This window comes from Lutzomyia longipalpis, chromosome 2 (assembly GCF_024334085.1).
Source record: "Lutzomyia longipalpis isolate SR_M1_2022 chromosome 2, ASM2433408v1".
NCBI classification, from domain to species: Eukaryota; Metazoa; Arthropoda; class Insecta; order Diptera; family Psychodidae; genus Lutzomyia; species Lutzomyia longipalpis.
Genome location: NC_074708.1, coordinates 40,173,284 through 40,189,927, shown reverse-complemented (window position 1 = coordinate 40,189,927; position 16,644 = coordinate 40,173,284). Strand labels below are relative to the sequence as shown.

General features: G+C 35.6%; 2 protein-coding genes across 2 annotated transcripts in view; one reads left to right on the top strand and one right to left on the bottom strand.

Annotated features, from left to right (window-relative positions):
- The window catches only part of LOC129791420 (amphoterin-induced protein 1), a 90,957-nt gene that overhangs the window by 12,863 nt on the left and 61,450 nt on the right, over positions 1 to 16,644 (top strand). The gene's annotated exons all lie outside the window — the stretch shown is intronic.
- LOC129791422 (leucine-rich repeat-containing protein 24) lies at positions 719 to 15,773 on the bottom strand. The gene has a single exon (XM_055829594.1). It carries the CDS (start codon positions 14,162 to 14,164, stop codon positions 11,909 to 11,911), a length of 2,256 nt encoding a protein of 751 aa, XP_055685569.1. The 5' UTR covers positions 14,165 to 15,773; the 3' UTR covers positions 719 to 11,908.

Genomic DNA, 16,644 nt, shown 5'->3' with positions numbered 1-16,644 from the left:
GACGCGCTGCATGAGAAGACTTGAAACTAATGATATTTTATGTTCTTGACTCTGGTAGACACATTACGTGCATTTTCATATCATTAGCTCTAAGTTGAATTTAATTTTGAATTATTAATTGATACTGCGGGAATTGTTGAACTTTTCAGAATAATTTCAGAGTTAAATGGAATTTCTATAGATGAGACTTTTTTAGATAATAAATTCGAGATTTTAATGGAAAATTTTAATAATTAAGGAAAAATCTTTTTCCTTTTTTTCCTGATTTATATTTTTGAATTAACTTTTAAATGAAATCTTCGTACAAAATTCAATTAAAACTTCAATCTATATTCTTTCTAACTCTACCAAAGTTACATGAACTTCCCTATCTGAATGGGTAAGGGTATGCTACGTACATACATCGTAAATGTACATATACATATATTTGTTTCAATATTTGATTGGGAAGGTCTAGCAAATAAACCTCGAATTCGGAAGTATTTACAAAATCATCTATACATGATTACAAGGCGGGACAAATATAAGAAAATTTTCACATATACAAATCTATATACTATAGAAGGGAAATCAAACACTTCACCAAGGGTTTTTCCGAAGAACAAACACAAACCACATGAAGGGGTTTACGTGGGGGCGGGAGGTTTTCCTCAATAAGGGATGAAAATGTGAAAAGGGGGGAGCAAAAGAATTGGTTGTAAGAAAAAGTTTATACGGCTTTTTAATAATAAATCATTAACTTTTAATCATTCTTCATCTTATATACATGTACATAACCGCAAATCGATTTTTTGATCAATTTATGATAAAAAAAAATCATGCATCTTTTACATTATACATGTCGTCTCAGCCACATACTCTTATACCTCCATTAGGGTTTAATTTTATATACAATCTTACATTGATTTCTTTCTCGTTTATTTTGTTCTTGTCTTTTTCTTTATCATATTCAACGAGGTTTGGCATTAATTTATTTTTTCTTCTAAGTTGTTTTTATTGAATTAAATTTTTCTTTATTACCTTTTTAACAAAATTAGAATTATTTCATTTTTTTGGGCAATCTTAGGCATATAGTGTGCAAAAATAAATTATATTCTAAATAAAAAATTCTGCTAAAACTTCCTCATCAATTTACATTTTCAGTCTATACTTAGGATTAACCTTTTCGTTACCTAATTAACGATATAATTAAAATTTATTAATTCCCACCACTATTCTCAACGTGCGAGTACGTCTCTCCGAAAGAAAAGTTTTCTTTTTTTTTTTAATAAAATTGTTATATCTATAATAACCATGCAATTTTTCATGGTTTTTTTTGGAGGTTTTTTCATGTCAACATAGATCGACTGATATAGCCTCTAGTGGTATGTTTTGTATGTCTCTCACTTTTTTTTCCTCAAACATAACATTTTGGTTGACATCAAATTCATTTTGACATTATGCACAAGGATATATATGTGATATAACACAAAATAGAGCCTAATGTATGTGTCAGGGCTTTTTGTATACATTTAATTACTCTTCCATTATATTTCATGCATGCTACACCAGACCTACTCTTGTGTAATTTCCTGCGTTATCCCTGTTTATTCACTCCTCGTGTGTTTGCTCTATAATAATTTTTATCACAAAAATCCCTCCAATTTGTCTCTCTCACATTTTTTGCCCCACCACAGAGCTACAACGCGCGCTCCATGTCCCCATCTTCATTCATTCGAATTATTTTGCCATTTCCAACAAAATGTTCGGTCAGATTCTGCGAGATGAGTCATTTAGTATGAAAATTAAAATTGAAAAAGAAAGCAAGAATGCGCGCAGGAAGGAAAGTGAGTAGACAAATATAAATTGTGTGGAGTCGATGTAGTGGGTGGGTGTCCCCCCAAGAGGATGGTGCGAACACAGTAATATTTCAGATAACGTCGCATTTAAGTTCTCTCGCAGTCAAATTGCTCTTGTTTACATTGTGTACACAAACAATTCAGCAAGCAGCATAGAAAGAAATGCCCGTCACATCACGTACACCCACCTATGTTTCCTTAAAAAAATACATAATTAGATTATCTACTTTTTTTTTTTAAATATTTCTTGGAAAGTTTAGGTGGGTACGTAAACAGAAGCAGACGTTATGTGAAACATTACGGTTGGTTTTATAAGTACAAACTGCTGGATAGCATTCGTCGTGTATTTAGCTAAAAGTGATTCTTTGTAGAGATTTGCAGTGAAAAGATGATGAAAGTATACAGTCTGTTCGATAAGAAAATTTAAGAAAAAGAAGGTGAATATTTCAATAAAGAAATTTTAGTAAAAAGCTTAGATAAATCAGATATCTATCACGAAAGAAAGATCAGAAAATTTAAATTAGAAATTAGTTCGTGTAGGATTTTAGTAGGATTATAAGCCAAGAAGGATTTTTCAGAATGTTTTTTTCCTTAGGATTTTGTAAAATGGAAATTTTTATCTGTTTTGAGCAGTTCTAAATTCGATAGCAAGAATTAAAATAATTTTTTAGAGAATTTTTTCTTTCTTCACATTATTCATTGAATTATTACCTATCACGAATCATCAAAATGTTAAACTGCTCAAGAGTAATGTCTGCTTCAAATAATGCTGGTGAATTCGTACAAAGATTGAGACTAAGATAACCAAGATTAAACTAAATAAACTTACTTAGCAACCCAAGTAACCAATTAAATAATGTGATGATAAAAATTGAATTTTCTTCTAAAAAAGAAATAGTAGGTACCATTTTTTTTACCAAAATTATAATTTTTTAAATTTATTTTATAAAAATTAAGTTTTAGATCTTCAGACATTTCTGAAAAGATTTATCAAGAAAACGACTTTTGGAAAGGATTTTGAGAAAATACTTTCTTGTGTTCTTGGACAGATTTTTATTGAAAATTTTCAGAGAAAAAAGCTGAAATTTACTGTCTAAAGCAGACTTAAAAAAAATTTTAATATATTCTAATAAATTTAGAATCTGCAATATTTAGAATTTTATACATAAACTTAGAAAATGATTTAAAAAAAATTGTCAAAGAATCTTTAGACTTTCCCATTTGGATTTTCGGAAATTAACAAAAAAATACTTAAGATTTAACAACAAAAATCAACATAAAATTCTATCTGAATTCGAATTAACCGTGCACTGACCACATCTACAACATACCTAATTTGTAAACGAATTGAAAATGAATAAAAAGAGAAATTGACACTGTGAGAAAAGTTCTAGGAGTTCTAGAAATAACTGATAAAATCACAAAGCAAAGATTTCTTATTGGCTACTGCTAACTCTAGCCTGGAGCCTCAGTGTAAAGTTAATTTGAACAGCAATATTAAAGAGCAGACAGGGGAGATTTGTTGTTTGCAGCGAGTAGTCGCCACATCCTTACCTTGATTTCACAATGAAAAGACTTCACCCTCCTATATATATAACTACATGTTGTACATACATATATAACTAAATCTATTTTGCACCTCTCCCTCTAATTGAATAGACTTTGTTAAATGCTAACACGACGACGCACTTGAAATGCTGGGGAATCTCAAGGAGTAAATACAACAATACAATTAAAATGTTTTGTTGTGAGAATAGAAGGGTATAGTAGGTAAGTGGGGGTGGTTTTTCTCGCGCCACAGCACACCAAATTGTTTCGGGGGCGAAAGTATATGTAGTGTAATGTTGGGGGGAGAAAGAGGCAAAATTTATGAAGCAGAAATTCCGTCTTCCAGTGCATGTATTCTAATATAGTTTTCGTCATTCTTATCGCAACAATTCCATGTGATTTAGTGTGGGAAGTAGAGACGCCCTCATTGGTATTCCTAGACAAATGTGATAATTAGTTGAAACCATTTGTATCCCCTTTTTGTGCAAAAGGACTCTCTCTCTCTCTCCTCAAGACACTGAGTCGTGGTGAGGGTGGAAAGAATTCTTTAACATTATCTCGATGGCACGCGGAGGGTATACGAATAAATGCTAATAAATATTGTGGTATAGTGACACACGAGAAAAAATAACACCTCGGAATCACAATACAAATTTCACGATATTAATCACCTTTCCATTCTCCCGCAAAAGGTACTCTCTCACTCTCTCTTTCTCTCCTTTTTTTTCACCATGAAATAATCCTCTTTTGAATATTCGTCACCACCACCATGCGAATTCCATTCTCACCAGGAAACTAATTCCTATTTATAATGAAATTTATATCCGAGACAATAGGGGAGAAAATTATTCAACTGCGCGGGGGAAAATGATGTATGAATTCTTTCTAATAGAATGCCTTTTGCAATTTGGAAGAATGTCACTCAAAATTAAAGGTCAATTTGAGGTGATATTATATACAATGATGTGCTATGTATACCTTTTATCCTCTTCACCACACATTTTCCTCCCCATTTAGACGCTCTCTTCGTCACTTCCATGCTTTTCACCGTACTAATGTCAGAAACATTTTCAGGCTATTTTGAGTGGGTCTGTGGTGGGTTCTGCACGGGGAGGTAAACAAAATGTTGCTGCTGCCTTTATATACAAAAAGGCTCCGCATGCAATATTTTTTCGCGTAACCTCCCGAGGAAATTGCTTTCCACAGTACCTACCTAACAACAGTTGGAAATGTTTAAGAGTTATGGGTGAAATACATTGAATTCGTGTAACATTTTAATATTATTCTTCAATGATTTTATAATCGTGAAAGAGAGTTTGATGAAGAATTTCACAAATACCCAGAAGATAAAAAGGTATAAGGAAGAAGGAGAAGATGGAATAAAGAGTAAAGAAAAATATCAAGAAATCCGAGAGATTTTGTGGAGAAAATGTTGTGAAATATTAATTTAATGAATAAGGGTTCATCCTGGCTTATTTTAAAGGGGCGCTGTGCTTAGGAAAGGTCAGAAAGATGATTGATAGATGTGTTCTTATTTGACTAGTAAAACATTAGGTTACATGCAAATCCAAACTTGAAATAGGTTTACAAATTTTAATTTTTGGGGTAGATTCTGATATAGATTTTTTCTTTTCTTACAAATTGTTAATTATAAAGTATTTACTATTCTGAAAAAAATCTTATGGGAATACTACTTTTTCATGGTTGTTTGAAAATCTTTCTGACTGTTTTCTAGAACAACAAATTCTCTCTTTTTCCTACATAGAACGACAATAGAACGATTTAAAAATATCATCTGTAAAAATCTTACAAGAACTTTTAGAAAAGAAAAGATTTTTATCAGAATCGACCACATTTTGGTTGAGAAGTGTCCTCTTAAAGCATTCAGAGACTGAGTGTGGCCCTCAAAGGGTTAATAAAATACGAATTTGGTGTAAAAGGTTAGAGAAAAAAAACTTTCATGCGCGTTTTTTCAATACGAACTACATTTTTTATGCAAATGCCCCATATATTTCTTTGAAAATGTAATCATGAAGGTAATTAGTAGATTGGATTTAGCATAACAGCTTGAGAAATTAGTCACACTTCTCGGTGTGGTTCTTGTGGGTATTAAAGTCTTAGTTCAATATTTACTATTCATAAACTAATAAAGCATTTCATTCTCCACAAGCACAACATAATATGTTTATATCTGCGGGCAAGGAGTAAAAAGTAGCAAAACAACATATATAAATATTTTAACAGGACGTGTCTACACCGGATATTTGAATTACTCTATTCAGCATAAAACTCACAAAATATACAGCCACGAGGTTAATTCGCATAATCCGTTTGATAACATGTTTTTCGATTTAATTGTTATGTAGATAGATAAAATTACTACCTACATACATAGCAAAAAAAAACATCCAATCAATTTGATATGAATTTGAAATAGATATCCCATTAAATCCCCCAATTTAATTCAATGTTTTAAGCAAACCTCAGTGCTCAATTGCGCGTTTATGCGTTTACCAATTTCAGCACAAGTACACACGATGTGCAAGGAGGTGCTCTAAACATCAAAGCATGTTAAACAAATTCCAGAGAAAATTAATTATCTATGTGAAAACATCAAAGCAATAACATCCGATTTAACGTGCAGAAATGTTTCGGATCGAAGGTTTCGAAAGAATTGAAAACAGAGAGTTAACAGAATGTACATATGTACGTTGCCATAGATTAGCATCCTTCGTGAAACTAAATGGATTTTACAGCGTGGAAATAATTATTTTGATGTACCTTTTGCCAGCTTTCTCCCATTTATACTCTCCCGTGCGAGAACATTGCAAAAATATACAAGATGGCAAATGAAAAAGAAAAGAAAATGTCTCAACATGAAAGTATACATAGCAAAGATGTACTATGAGATATTTTATATGAGAGAACATAAATGCCTTAAGTTGTAGTGCATAAAAACAACGGACCATGATAGCCTTTGAAAAACAATTGTATAAGGAAAAGAAAACTTAGCGTGGGAATTGCAAGACATCCCTAACGCTTATTTACGAGCCTCAGGCCAGAAAGAGAGAGCTTTCTGCTTTTGACCTGCACATCATGCGAGCCTTCATTACCCAAGAATTGCAGTAGGCACCATCTGCAAGTTAACTTGGCTCGGAGGGCAATGTTGCGAGAATGTTTGCGGAGATGACACCAGTTGATTTAAGGGAGGATGGGGGAGGCGTACAAGGAGCCATTTAATGATTTTGGTGCAGCGGCTATTAATTAGTTAGGGGGAAGTTCTATACATAATAAATCTAATCGATATGGCCAAAGGGGGAGTTTGAGTAAATAAATGGAAATTGCGAGGGTAGTACCAAATACATTGTAATGCTTATAGGAGAAGGAATTTTTGGATAAATCTTTGGGGATTTTTCTCATTGTCTCCACACCCCACTTATGCTTTATTAGAGTCTCAAAATAACTCTAAATTTTCCGTTAATCTGAATAGAATTTTTTCAAATAATTTTCTCGCAAAACATCGTTAAATATTGTTCAAAAATTGAATTCAACGTTGAGTTAAATTTTTGATGAGTTTCCGGCAAAATTTGAGCTTTATTGAGCAAAGTATTACGTTTCGCAATTAAAATTAAAGGGTTAATTGACCCTTTAATCATTGATCATTATTTATTCAATCAGATGCAATCTTGGCTATTAATTAACAATACGAAATAATTACTATACCAGTGTCTATTTATCGAGCTTAAATCTTGTCTTTTCGAAAGACTTTATAAGAAGAAATTATTTTCTAGGATTTTGATTGAATTTTTTTTAAATTCAAAAAAGAGTCTGAAACAAAAGGGAAACATCTTCATGCCTTTTGATTAGCAAGACTTTCAGCTTTTCCACGTTTTCCCTGAATATTTACTGCTAATTGAAAATGAATAACAATGAATTTGCAAAGAGATTTTATGGCGATTCAGAAAGCCATAAAAATGTTTTCAAATTTCACCTGATCAGTGATGCTGAAATACAAACTTTCAACGATGTGCGAACTTTGGTACTATTTCGGTTTGAACCACCCACTTTTATGTTCCGAATTTATCACATGATTGAGTACAAGAAAATTATTGTTCATTTTTGCGTTAGAAATGTGTGAAAATGTTGAAGTTAAAAAAGGCAAAAAATCATCACTAATTTTCTCTTTATAAAGAAAATTCAAAAGAGAAATTATCCTTAATCCTCATGAAATAGATTTTATATAAAAAAAAATATCAAAAGAAGAATTTCTTGAAGTGAATCAAATTTCTTCCACAGAATTTAAAGAAAGGAAATCATTTTCTTCTCTCTTAATTTTTTTTGCAACATAAAATCACATCCGTAGCAATTTTCAATGAAAATAAAAACATTGACTGACAAATTGAATTTAGCAGAGTATTAATTTTCAATGAAATGAATCCCGGGGAAAAAGCGCTTGTATGGCAAAGAAAAAAATCCATGTGGTGAGAATTTTTGTGAAATATGAGCTGAGTATTGTATTTCGGGGTATATTGTTTGCCATTCATCATTCCCCTCATCTCACAATCCCCTCTAAAGAGCTGGGCTAAAGCGTATTTAAAAAATTCATAATGCTATTTTTCAATCAATATAATCCCACAAGTCAATGCTTGCGAGAGTAAAAAAAATCCAATAATTGCGCTTGATACCTTCGTGCCTTTTGGGCGCTATATGTATGTATGGGAGAAGGGAAAAAAAGAGAGACAGAGAATGGAAAAGAGGATTTTCCTGCCTATGTCAACCACATGTTACTCGGCTTATGCTATTTTGGGTGAGAAAGAAGACTCCCTTCCTCGTCACATAATCCCCCCTTCTTTTGCAGGAGCTCTCCTCCTGTCTTTCGCCATCTCCCCCCGCGTGCCACATGGTATACATATGTACATATATATGGCTTGGTAGGGTACTTTGGGCGTCTCCTTGTTCCTGTCTCAAAGTGTCAGGTTTCCAATGCAAAATGCCAAACGGAAAATAAAGCAAATAAAACAGCGAGAATGTATCGCGTGTCTTTGGCACATATCTCTACTTCACACTGTGACCACTCCATAATATACCTTCCTCCATACATTCTAGCCTTATACCACGCACCACGCGAAGAGAAGAGAACATGTTGATTTTGGCTTTAGCAAACAAAATCTCTCTGTTGTTGCAAAATCCCTTCCGGTTGGTCGAATTTGTAGAATTGCCCACGAGAATTAATTGCAGACGGAATATACTACTTTCCACCACGAATAGCATGAAAAATCCGAAATAAAAAAATAAACGAATTGGACGCCTTTCAATTAGCATACAACACCAAACATACATACAACTCGTCTAGTGGTGTACATTTCTGGGTTCTCCTGCTTCACATTTTGAAATAATTAACAATGGAAAATTTCTAAAAAAAAAATTTCTCCCGTCTTACACCCGCGAGAAATTTCTCTGTGATGGAATATTGTACAAAAAAAATATCACGCAAATTCACCTTTTAAATAATTCATGTTGTGCTCTGGGTGTGCGAAAAAGTTACAAGACGGAGATGGAAACGATCTACATTTTTCGAAGAATCTGACCATGAAGATTGGCATTCTTTCAAGCAATCTTTCCGCAGGGATTATGTGGAATTAATAATTGAAAAATAGACGGAGAGAGAGAGAGACTTAAGTCCTCGCACTGAATAATTAATTTGCAATTATTAACGCTGCTCTTGATGAAATTTTATACGAAAGGAAAGATATATTAGGATAAGAAAAAAGAAGAACCAAAAAGGCAACTAACCCACCCACTGTTCATTCAATCAATTTACGTATTCACCGGAGAAATTAATTCACCTGTCTAAAATACCTTTCAGAATCATTTGTTCACCTCTACTTATTCTCTTCTTTGAGCTGATGTCATATCTAAAATGTTCAGTCTCGTTAGTCTTTTCTTCTTCATTTTTTTTCTTTGTTACATTTCTCTCATTCAGATATTTCTTTTAGGAGATCCTCGCATTTTTTTATCATCATCTTTCATTTATTTTTTTTGGCAAATAAAACATCAGCAAAAATACATCTTTAACGACATTCTTGATATGCAATTAATGTTTAGGATATTTGGTAAATAACTCACTTGTTTGTGTTCTCTCTCGGAAATCAGTCCCAGCAATTTGATAACAATATTAATGCCCAGTTTATTCTCAAACAAAATTGCTTTAAGAATTTTTTTTCTTCATTTTTTTTTTAATTTTGATATTTTCAAGTAGATTCCTCTCTATAAGTTCACCTCTCTTTGGGAATTTTCTTTTTAATTACCTAAGTAAATTCTCTCATGATTCTCTCAATTGAGTGGTAGAAAAAGTGGAGCACATAATGAACATAATTATAATGCAATGATATTGAATTTATTTCGTTTTAGGAGTGAACGCTTGAACTTTTCATTCATTTAATTTTATTTAATAAAAAAAAATAGAAGAGAATTAAAAGATTTTCTTTAATTTATTTTATAAGAAAATGTTTCGATAAAAGTTTCGGAAAATCATTATGGGTTTTTCTTGATAACAGAAAATTCATTTTTTCTCATTTTCTTTGCAATTTCTATGCAAATTGGGAAAATCATAAGATTAGAGGTATTTAGTTTGATTGACTGATGATTGCCCGGAAATTGCGTGATTGAGTGATGATTGAGCATAAATTGATAAAAATTTTTAAGAATAGTTGATCAACAATTGATCAATCCATGATCAATATTGATTGAGTTGAAATTGACTCAATGTTGATACTATCAATATCGATTGATCAATGATTGAACATAAATTGACCAAATGATTGGTAAAATAATTGAAGAACAATAATTGATCAATCGATGGTCAATAAGTCCGCATAGATGATCAATTATTGAGCAATCAGAATTGTCGAGAGATTGATCAATAATTGACTGGATCAATTGATTTATCAATTATTGATCAATCATTGGTCATTCCGATTGATCCTTTTTTGGCTCAATTAGAGCCCTTATTGATTTTTAACTCTTCAGCATAATCTTTAGAAAAAAAAATTTAATAAAATACAACGAAACTGAGCATAATAAATTACTAAAACTTGTTGTCTGAAGCTAGAAGAAAATTATGTCAAAACATGATATGCAATATGCTTGTAGCATATTTTATTACTCTGATATTCATTATTATTATGTCTGAGAAAGTCAGGATATAAACCAAATAAGATTAAGTTTGATTTATATTATCTTCAAAGATCTGTAATTAGGAATTGATATGTACGATTTTATATATAGTTACAACAAACATAATAAAATTTATTTGTCTTTAAATTTCAATAGAGGAGATTCGGTTTTTTTTATGAGAAAAACTAACCCAATAAATCTCACAATTTAACCGATTTTTCTTAATTTTTTTATTCATTCGCTTCAAACATAATTCTTTAGTTTTGTTATTTTTCGGTAACTTTTAACATTACAAAAAAATAAACTAAAGTATTAGTTTGAATTTCAAAAGACGTGAAGGAAGAAGGAAAAACTTTTACGTCACTAATGCAAAATTTTCCAAAGAAAGATTTTCTTTTCTAACTTGACGATTCATATAGAAGACCATTATTCTGAATCATTTATCTATGTCTCATATGTCCTAAAATGACTCTACCGTTTTACTTTACTTAAAATAAATGTTCTTTTTCACTTCTCAAATAATAAATTCTGTGAAATAGTCAATTTTAAAATCTTTTTTTTTTAAGGAAAAAGCTTTTTAATCAAAATAATTAATTTAATTTAATTTAATTGCTTGTACAAATTGAATTAGAATTAATTTAAATCCAATTTAACTTTTTGATCCTCACGCATTTTATTAGAATTATTTAATTTGTTCTATAAGGAGAATTTCAAGGAAATTTGATGAAAAATCAAATTCATATGTACTCCACAAATTCTAACTTGAAACACTGCTCCTTCCTCCATTAGTGCTCCACTTTTCTCTCCAGCACGTTTTAGCTCTATCATTCTCTTCATTATATACCAAATATAGAATTTATTTCACTAACGACTATTCTTATCCATGTACTATGTTACATACTTTTTTTTCTCTCTCTCATTTTCGTATCCATTAATATTAAAAATCACCTCAAACCTCCTCATACGTTTCATTTTTTTCTTTCTCTCTTATTTTATTGATTTCTTCTTAATTTTTTCTTTTTGTAAACTATCGCAATCCTTAAGCATCTAAATATAGTTGGATTTTCATTCTCACCCCTTCAGAGTCTAAATGTCGAATAAAAAGAACTTCGTTTCTCATTAAATATTCATGTGTGTTGTTGTATAAATATTGTTGTCATATGTATCCCCCTCAATCTACATTTTACTCACATTGTTAGGTCTCCTATCGCAAATTATCATAGCACTTTTTGCCACATGGGTCACACAGCAGTGGAGGTCATTTTGGTGGTTGGTGCAGCGTACAAAAGAATGGTGAACCTCCCCCGCTGATGCCGCCCGCGGGTGGTGTTGGTGGCTCGTGTCCACTACACATCCGTCCCACATCCTTCTTGGTAGCCCTCATCCGGGGAATTTCTGTTGCTCGTGAGTGCTCTCTTGAGTGCAGCTGTGACGGGTGGCAGAACGGGGACACCCCCACGCTGCCACACTCTAATTGTTTTTGCATTAGTTGGCATACCATGCGGTGGTTTTGGATGATTCCGCTCAATGGTGCCACCACCAATTGGTAGTCCATAGTCCGCTGGGTAGCCAAGTGCATTTGTGCACTCGTTGTGCGATGTGTTGACACCAGTTGGATCACTCACCATTCTCACTGTGGCATTTGAGATGCCGCCACCACCCTGAAATCCAACCCTCTCGGCGTCATCGAAATTTATCGAATGACTGCTACCGCCCATAATTGGGGTTTTGTCGCTATACACATAGGGGTGCCCTCCTGTTGCAGCTGCGGTCCTCCTGAGGAAATGTTCCTCCGTTGGGGGTAGACCGGAGGATGTTTCCCACAATCCACTTGGGTAGAGGCTATCACACCCCATTCTGCTGTACTCCCCACTGCCAGGACGCTCAAAAAGCTCCCCCTTGGCATCACCCGCTACCACCTCAGTCTGCTGCTGCTGCTGCTGCAACACAGCTTGGGATGTCGTACCCAGCTGCTGCTCCCCAAGCTGGAAATCTCCACTTTCGAGTTGTTTTGTGTCATTAATGAGATCGGGATTGTTATCCGCGGATGCAGTTGGGGAGAGAAAGCACGATCCAGGACCACCTATAAGGCTTCCATTGGGATCATAGTGGGTTGTTGAGTATGAAATGTCCGACAACCTCGGGGGTTTCTGTACAGGATTCGTGTGCTTAATGTCCTGCGTGAGGGTCCTCTCATTTCCCGCCGCGGCGTCATTTACACTATTCTGCGTGCACGCCTTGAGGTTGCTATTGCTTTGATTGTTCCCACCGACACTCGTGATGACGGTATCGAGACGATTGGGGGTTTTAGTGTCGATAAATGGGGCTCGTCGTAGGCGCACCAAGAGGAAGAGAATGATGAGGAGTATGAAGAGAATTAGGATAACAAGGGCAGCACTAAGGCCAGCAATCTGACCACTTCCTAGCGTCGCCATGCCAGCTTGACGCATTGATACGTGAAGGGTGAAATTAGCCTCAGCCGTGCCAGCTCTATTTTCGGCTACACAGTAGAAATCCGAGGAATCCGTTTCCTGGGCATTAGTCAGCACCAGGCGGGATGTTTTCTCAAATTGCCCCATCTCGAAGACGTGTACCTTCTGGTAGGAGCTGAATGCTGAATTATTCACGAGAAGTCTCCCATTCCAGTACCAATTAATCGTGGCTGCGGGTACAGCATCAGCACGGCAGTGTATGGTGGCATTCTCACCTGTTGTTGCCTCAATGTACCGACTCACGGGAAGCATTTCGGGCCGGCAGGCAAAGTCATCCACCGTGAGTTCGGCAAAGGTGCGATCGAGAACACGTTCGGGTCCTCCTGTGCATACAGGTGCAACGGGGTAGGGAATATTGTTATCCGTGAGCCATATCTTGGCTGCACGAAGACGACAATCACACACCCATGGATTATCATGGAGCTCCACACCGTGGAGTCGACTTAGCGTCTCAACGGTGTGTGGTCGCAGTTCGATGAGTTTGTTCCCGTTGAGTTTAAGTGCGTGCAATAGGCGGAGGCCCTCGAATGCCTGAGGTGCCACCGTTTGCAGGTCACAGTGACTTAGATCCAGCTTCACGAGATGCGGTACAGTCGTAAAGGCATGCCCCTCAATTTTCTGTATGGGATTCTTTGCCAGAGTCAAATCACGCAATAAGGGTATCTGACTAAGGGTCACCGATGGTACAGCCGTGAGGAGATTGTGTGATAAATCCAATTCAACGAGATTGGTTAAACCACGGAATGCAAAATCATGTATCTGCCCTATGCGACAGCTACGCAAATAGATTCTCTGCAAATTTAGCAGACCCGTCCTAACGAAGGTATCTTGAGGCAGTATTTGCAGATTATTCCCAGACATATCCAGCACTTGCGTGGACCCATCCACATGCTCAGGTATGGTAATCAGGGCACGATCGATACATTCGACAGTTTGTTTTCCACCTTTCCACTTACATGCACACACTGCTGGGCATAGGCCCTCACCGCGTCCCGATGCACCACCCATGAGCGTCGACATCCAAATAAATGGTACCAAGAGGATGGACGATAAAATGCACACTGCAGGCGAAGCATCCAAATGGCCCTTGTTAATCCGCAATAATAACATTGTGCTGCAGAACACTCTTTCCACACAAACTGATCAAATAATCCAAAGCCACATTCAAATATTCCCTCCTATACGTTTTGCCCCAAACTATACCAACCTCATCTTATTCACATTATCACCAATTTTATCATCATTCCCACGCATAAGTGGGTAACTATGCTACAACTGCTGTGTTGTATAACGTCCCGAAAATTTGGAACAACCACTGTTGCAACACTCACACCCCCTGGTTTTTGGGGGATGTTTTAGTTATGTATGCACACGGGGGTAGTAACAGTCCACGATTCAGGTGTTATTTAGGTGCACCACCTGGAAGTCTGCATTCCACATTAATCCAAACTGTGTGTGTGTGTGCTATTCGAGGGGTTTGTATTTCTCAATGTAACAATCACGCACTGCTATGGAGTAAGTTTAGCCACATACAACGCGCACATCCTCCTGTCTCTCTAAGGTAAATTGGTGGGACAGCGGAAACGTGGTGGAGATTGCATCTCATCAGTTCAATGGTACAGTATCAATTTGTCGCTTCAGCGGTGCAACAATTTTTTCAATGGTAGCCACACAGTCCACCCATTGCTGACCACTCTATCAACACTCCATCAGTGTCCACCGACCAATACACCGCACACTCACACTACTGATCACCCCCAACATAGTTCCCCCCGAGTTATGCTCTTCTCTTGCTCCCTCCACAAATTTGGAGATAATGATTAAAAGACACGCACATTCATCCCCCACACCTCAGCTCAGATTGCTATCATAGCTGAGGAAAGTTCTTCTTGCAACCCCCTCGTGAAAAAAAAACGTGGAGCAATGTCTAACTTTTCCTCTTTTGTAAACTCCAATGGTGTGTACCTCCTCGTCTTATTCAGCATTTATCCATTATCCTTTTTTGCCCCACAACAAATGTGTGTGGTAATCCAAAATTAGAACTTCCCCACCTTTTTTTTTTCTACCACCCTTACGTGAGGGTAATTCACAGTGGCACGTTGTACAGAAAAAAAATAAAGCAAGAAGGAAATTCAAATGCCCTTCTTTTTTTTATTTAAACCACAACAAACCAAAAGATCTCACAGAAATTTTTTTTCGTTACTTTTCTTCCACACACAGCATAATCCTCTTATGATTAATAGGGAGTCCTGTGATTCTTTTTTCTGCCCTTTCTGCCCACGGCTTTCACAAATAAAAAAAAACTATTCACAATCACATTTCTCCACGTAAATCCTCGTGATACTTTAGTAATATGCCTTAGTCCCGAAACGTTTGTGTTATTCCTTATTTTTTCTATCGAACGTTTTTTTTTATTTTTGCAGAAAAAGGATGATGGAGAATGGTATTAAATTTCTCTGTCCCAAGTCACTTTTTGGGGGGTAACGTGCTCAGAATGCCAGCGATATTCAAGCGAAATATCATCGACACTGGGATGTAGTTGTTTTCTTTCAAAAGAGCCACCACACATAACTTTTCAATGTTGGCATGAAAGAAGAACATACCCGGCCTCCGTTTCGCACATCCGATATGGTTGGTGACTAAAGCGGAACTGAACTCGAAGCTCGTCTTGCGTATCAGCATAGAAAAATCACAGTGGAATACAATAAGGTACATGTGTGAGTTTATGTTGTGTATGGGTATGTGGGTGGTAAGATGCGGTGCTCATGCATGAGGAACATTATGCTCGGTTGTGCCCCATAAGCATAAGAGGTTTCACACAACTTGAACTCAGCAGAGCACAAGTCCCAAAGGAATTTTTTTTACTTTAGAATTGTTAAACCTGAAACACCCAAAGAGCCTAAATTGCAGAAAAATCCTCCAAAATGTACAAAACTTCCCCTTTCTCCCTTCTGGAGCACCCTGTGATCAACCCCTCCGCAATACTCAATGATACCCGCAACTGTGGTAGGGACTGCAGTCATGCGCACTTCCCATTGCACTCAAAGGGGCTACCAAATACCACCAAATTCGCTGTCTCTCAATACCCCTATTGTTTCTCCATCCTCACCCGTGAAAAAAATGTGCTCACTTCAGCGGTACGATTAAAATATTTTTCCATTCTTGCATATCTCACGACATTTTCTTCCTCTTCACCCAACGATAAAATTGTCTCCTGCCCCCAAAATAGTAGACAAGCTTTCTCTCAACTACTCTTGGTGACATGCCAAAAAAAAAATAGAATCACTTGCACAACGACTTACAAAATATATAGTTTCAGCGGAAATACCATTAAATTTTTACATTCGGTGACAAAAAGCGCGAAACTATTCAATTGATGAGATACATATATTTTTTCTGCGTGGAAATTCAACCAAATTCTGTCATTGTTTCACTCTTGCAAAGCATTCATTGAGAGATTACCTGTACTATTTCAAAAGATACTTTATTTCAAAATATATATATCACATATAATTGATATCTATTATATATAGGTATGCTATATATGTATGTATATAAACAAATTAACTATTGTTTGTTGGAATTTAAGA

Bases quoted from the DNA above. Each gene is read 5' to 3' on its own strand.
- LOC129791422 (XM_055829594.1), bottom strand. From the start codon at position 14,164: ATGTTATTATTGCGGATTAACAAGGGCCATTTGGATGCTTCGCCTGCA.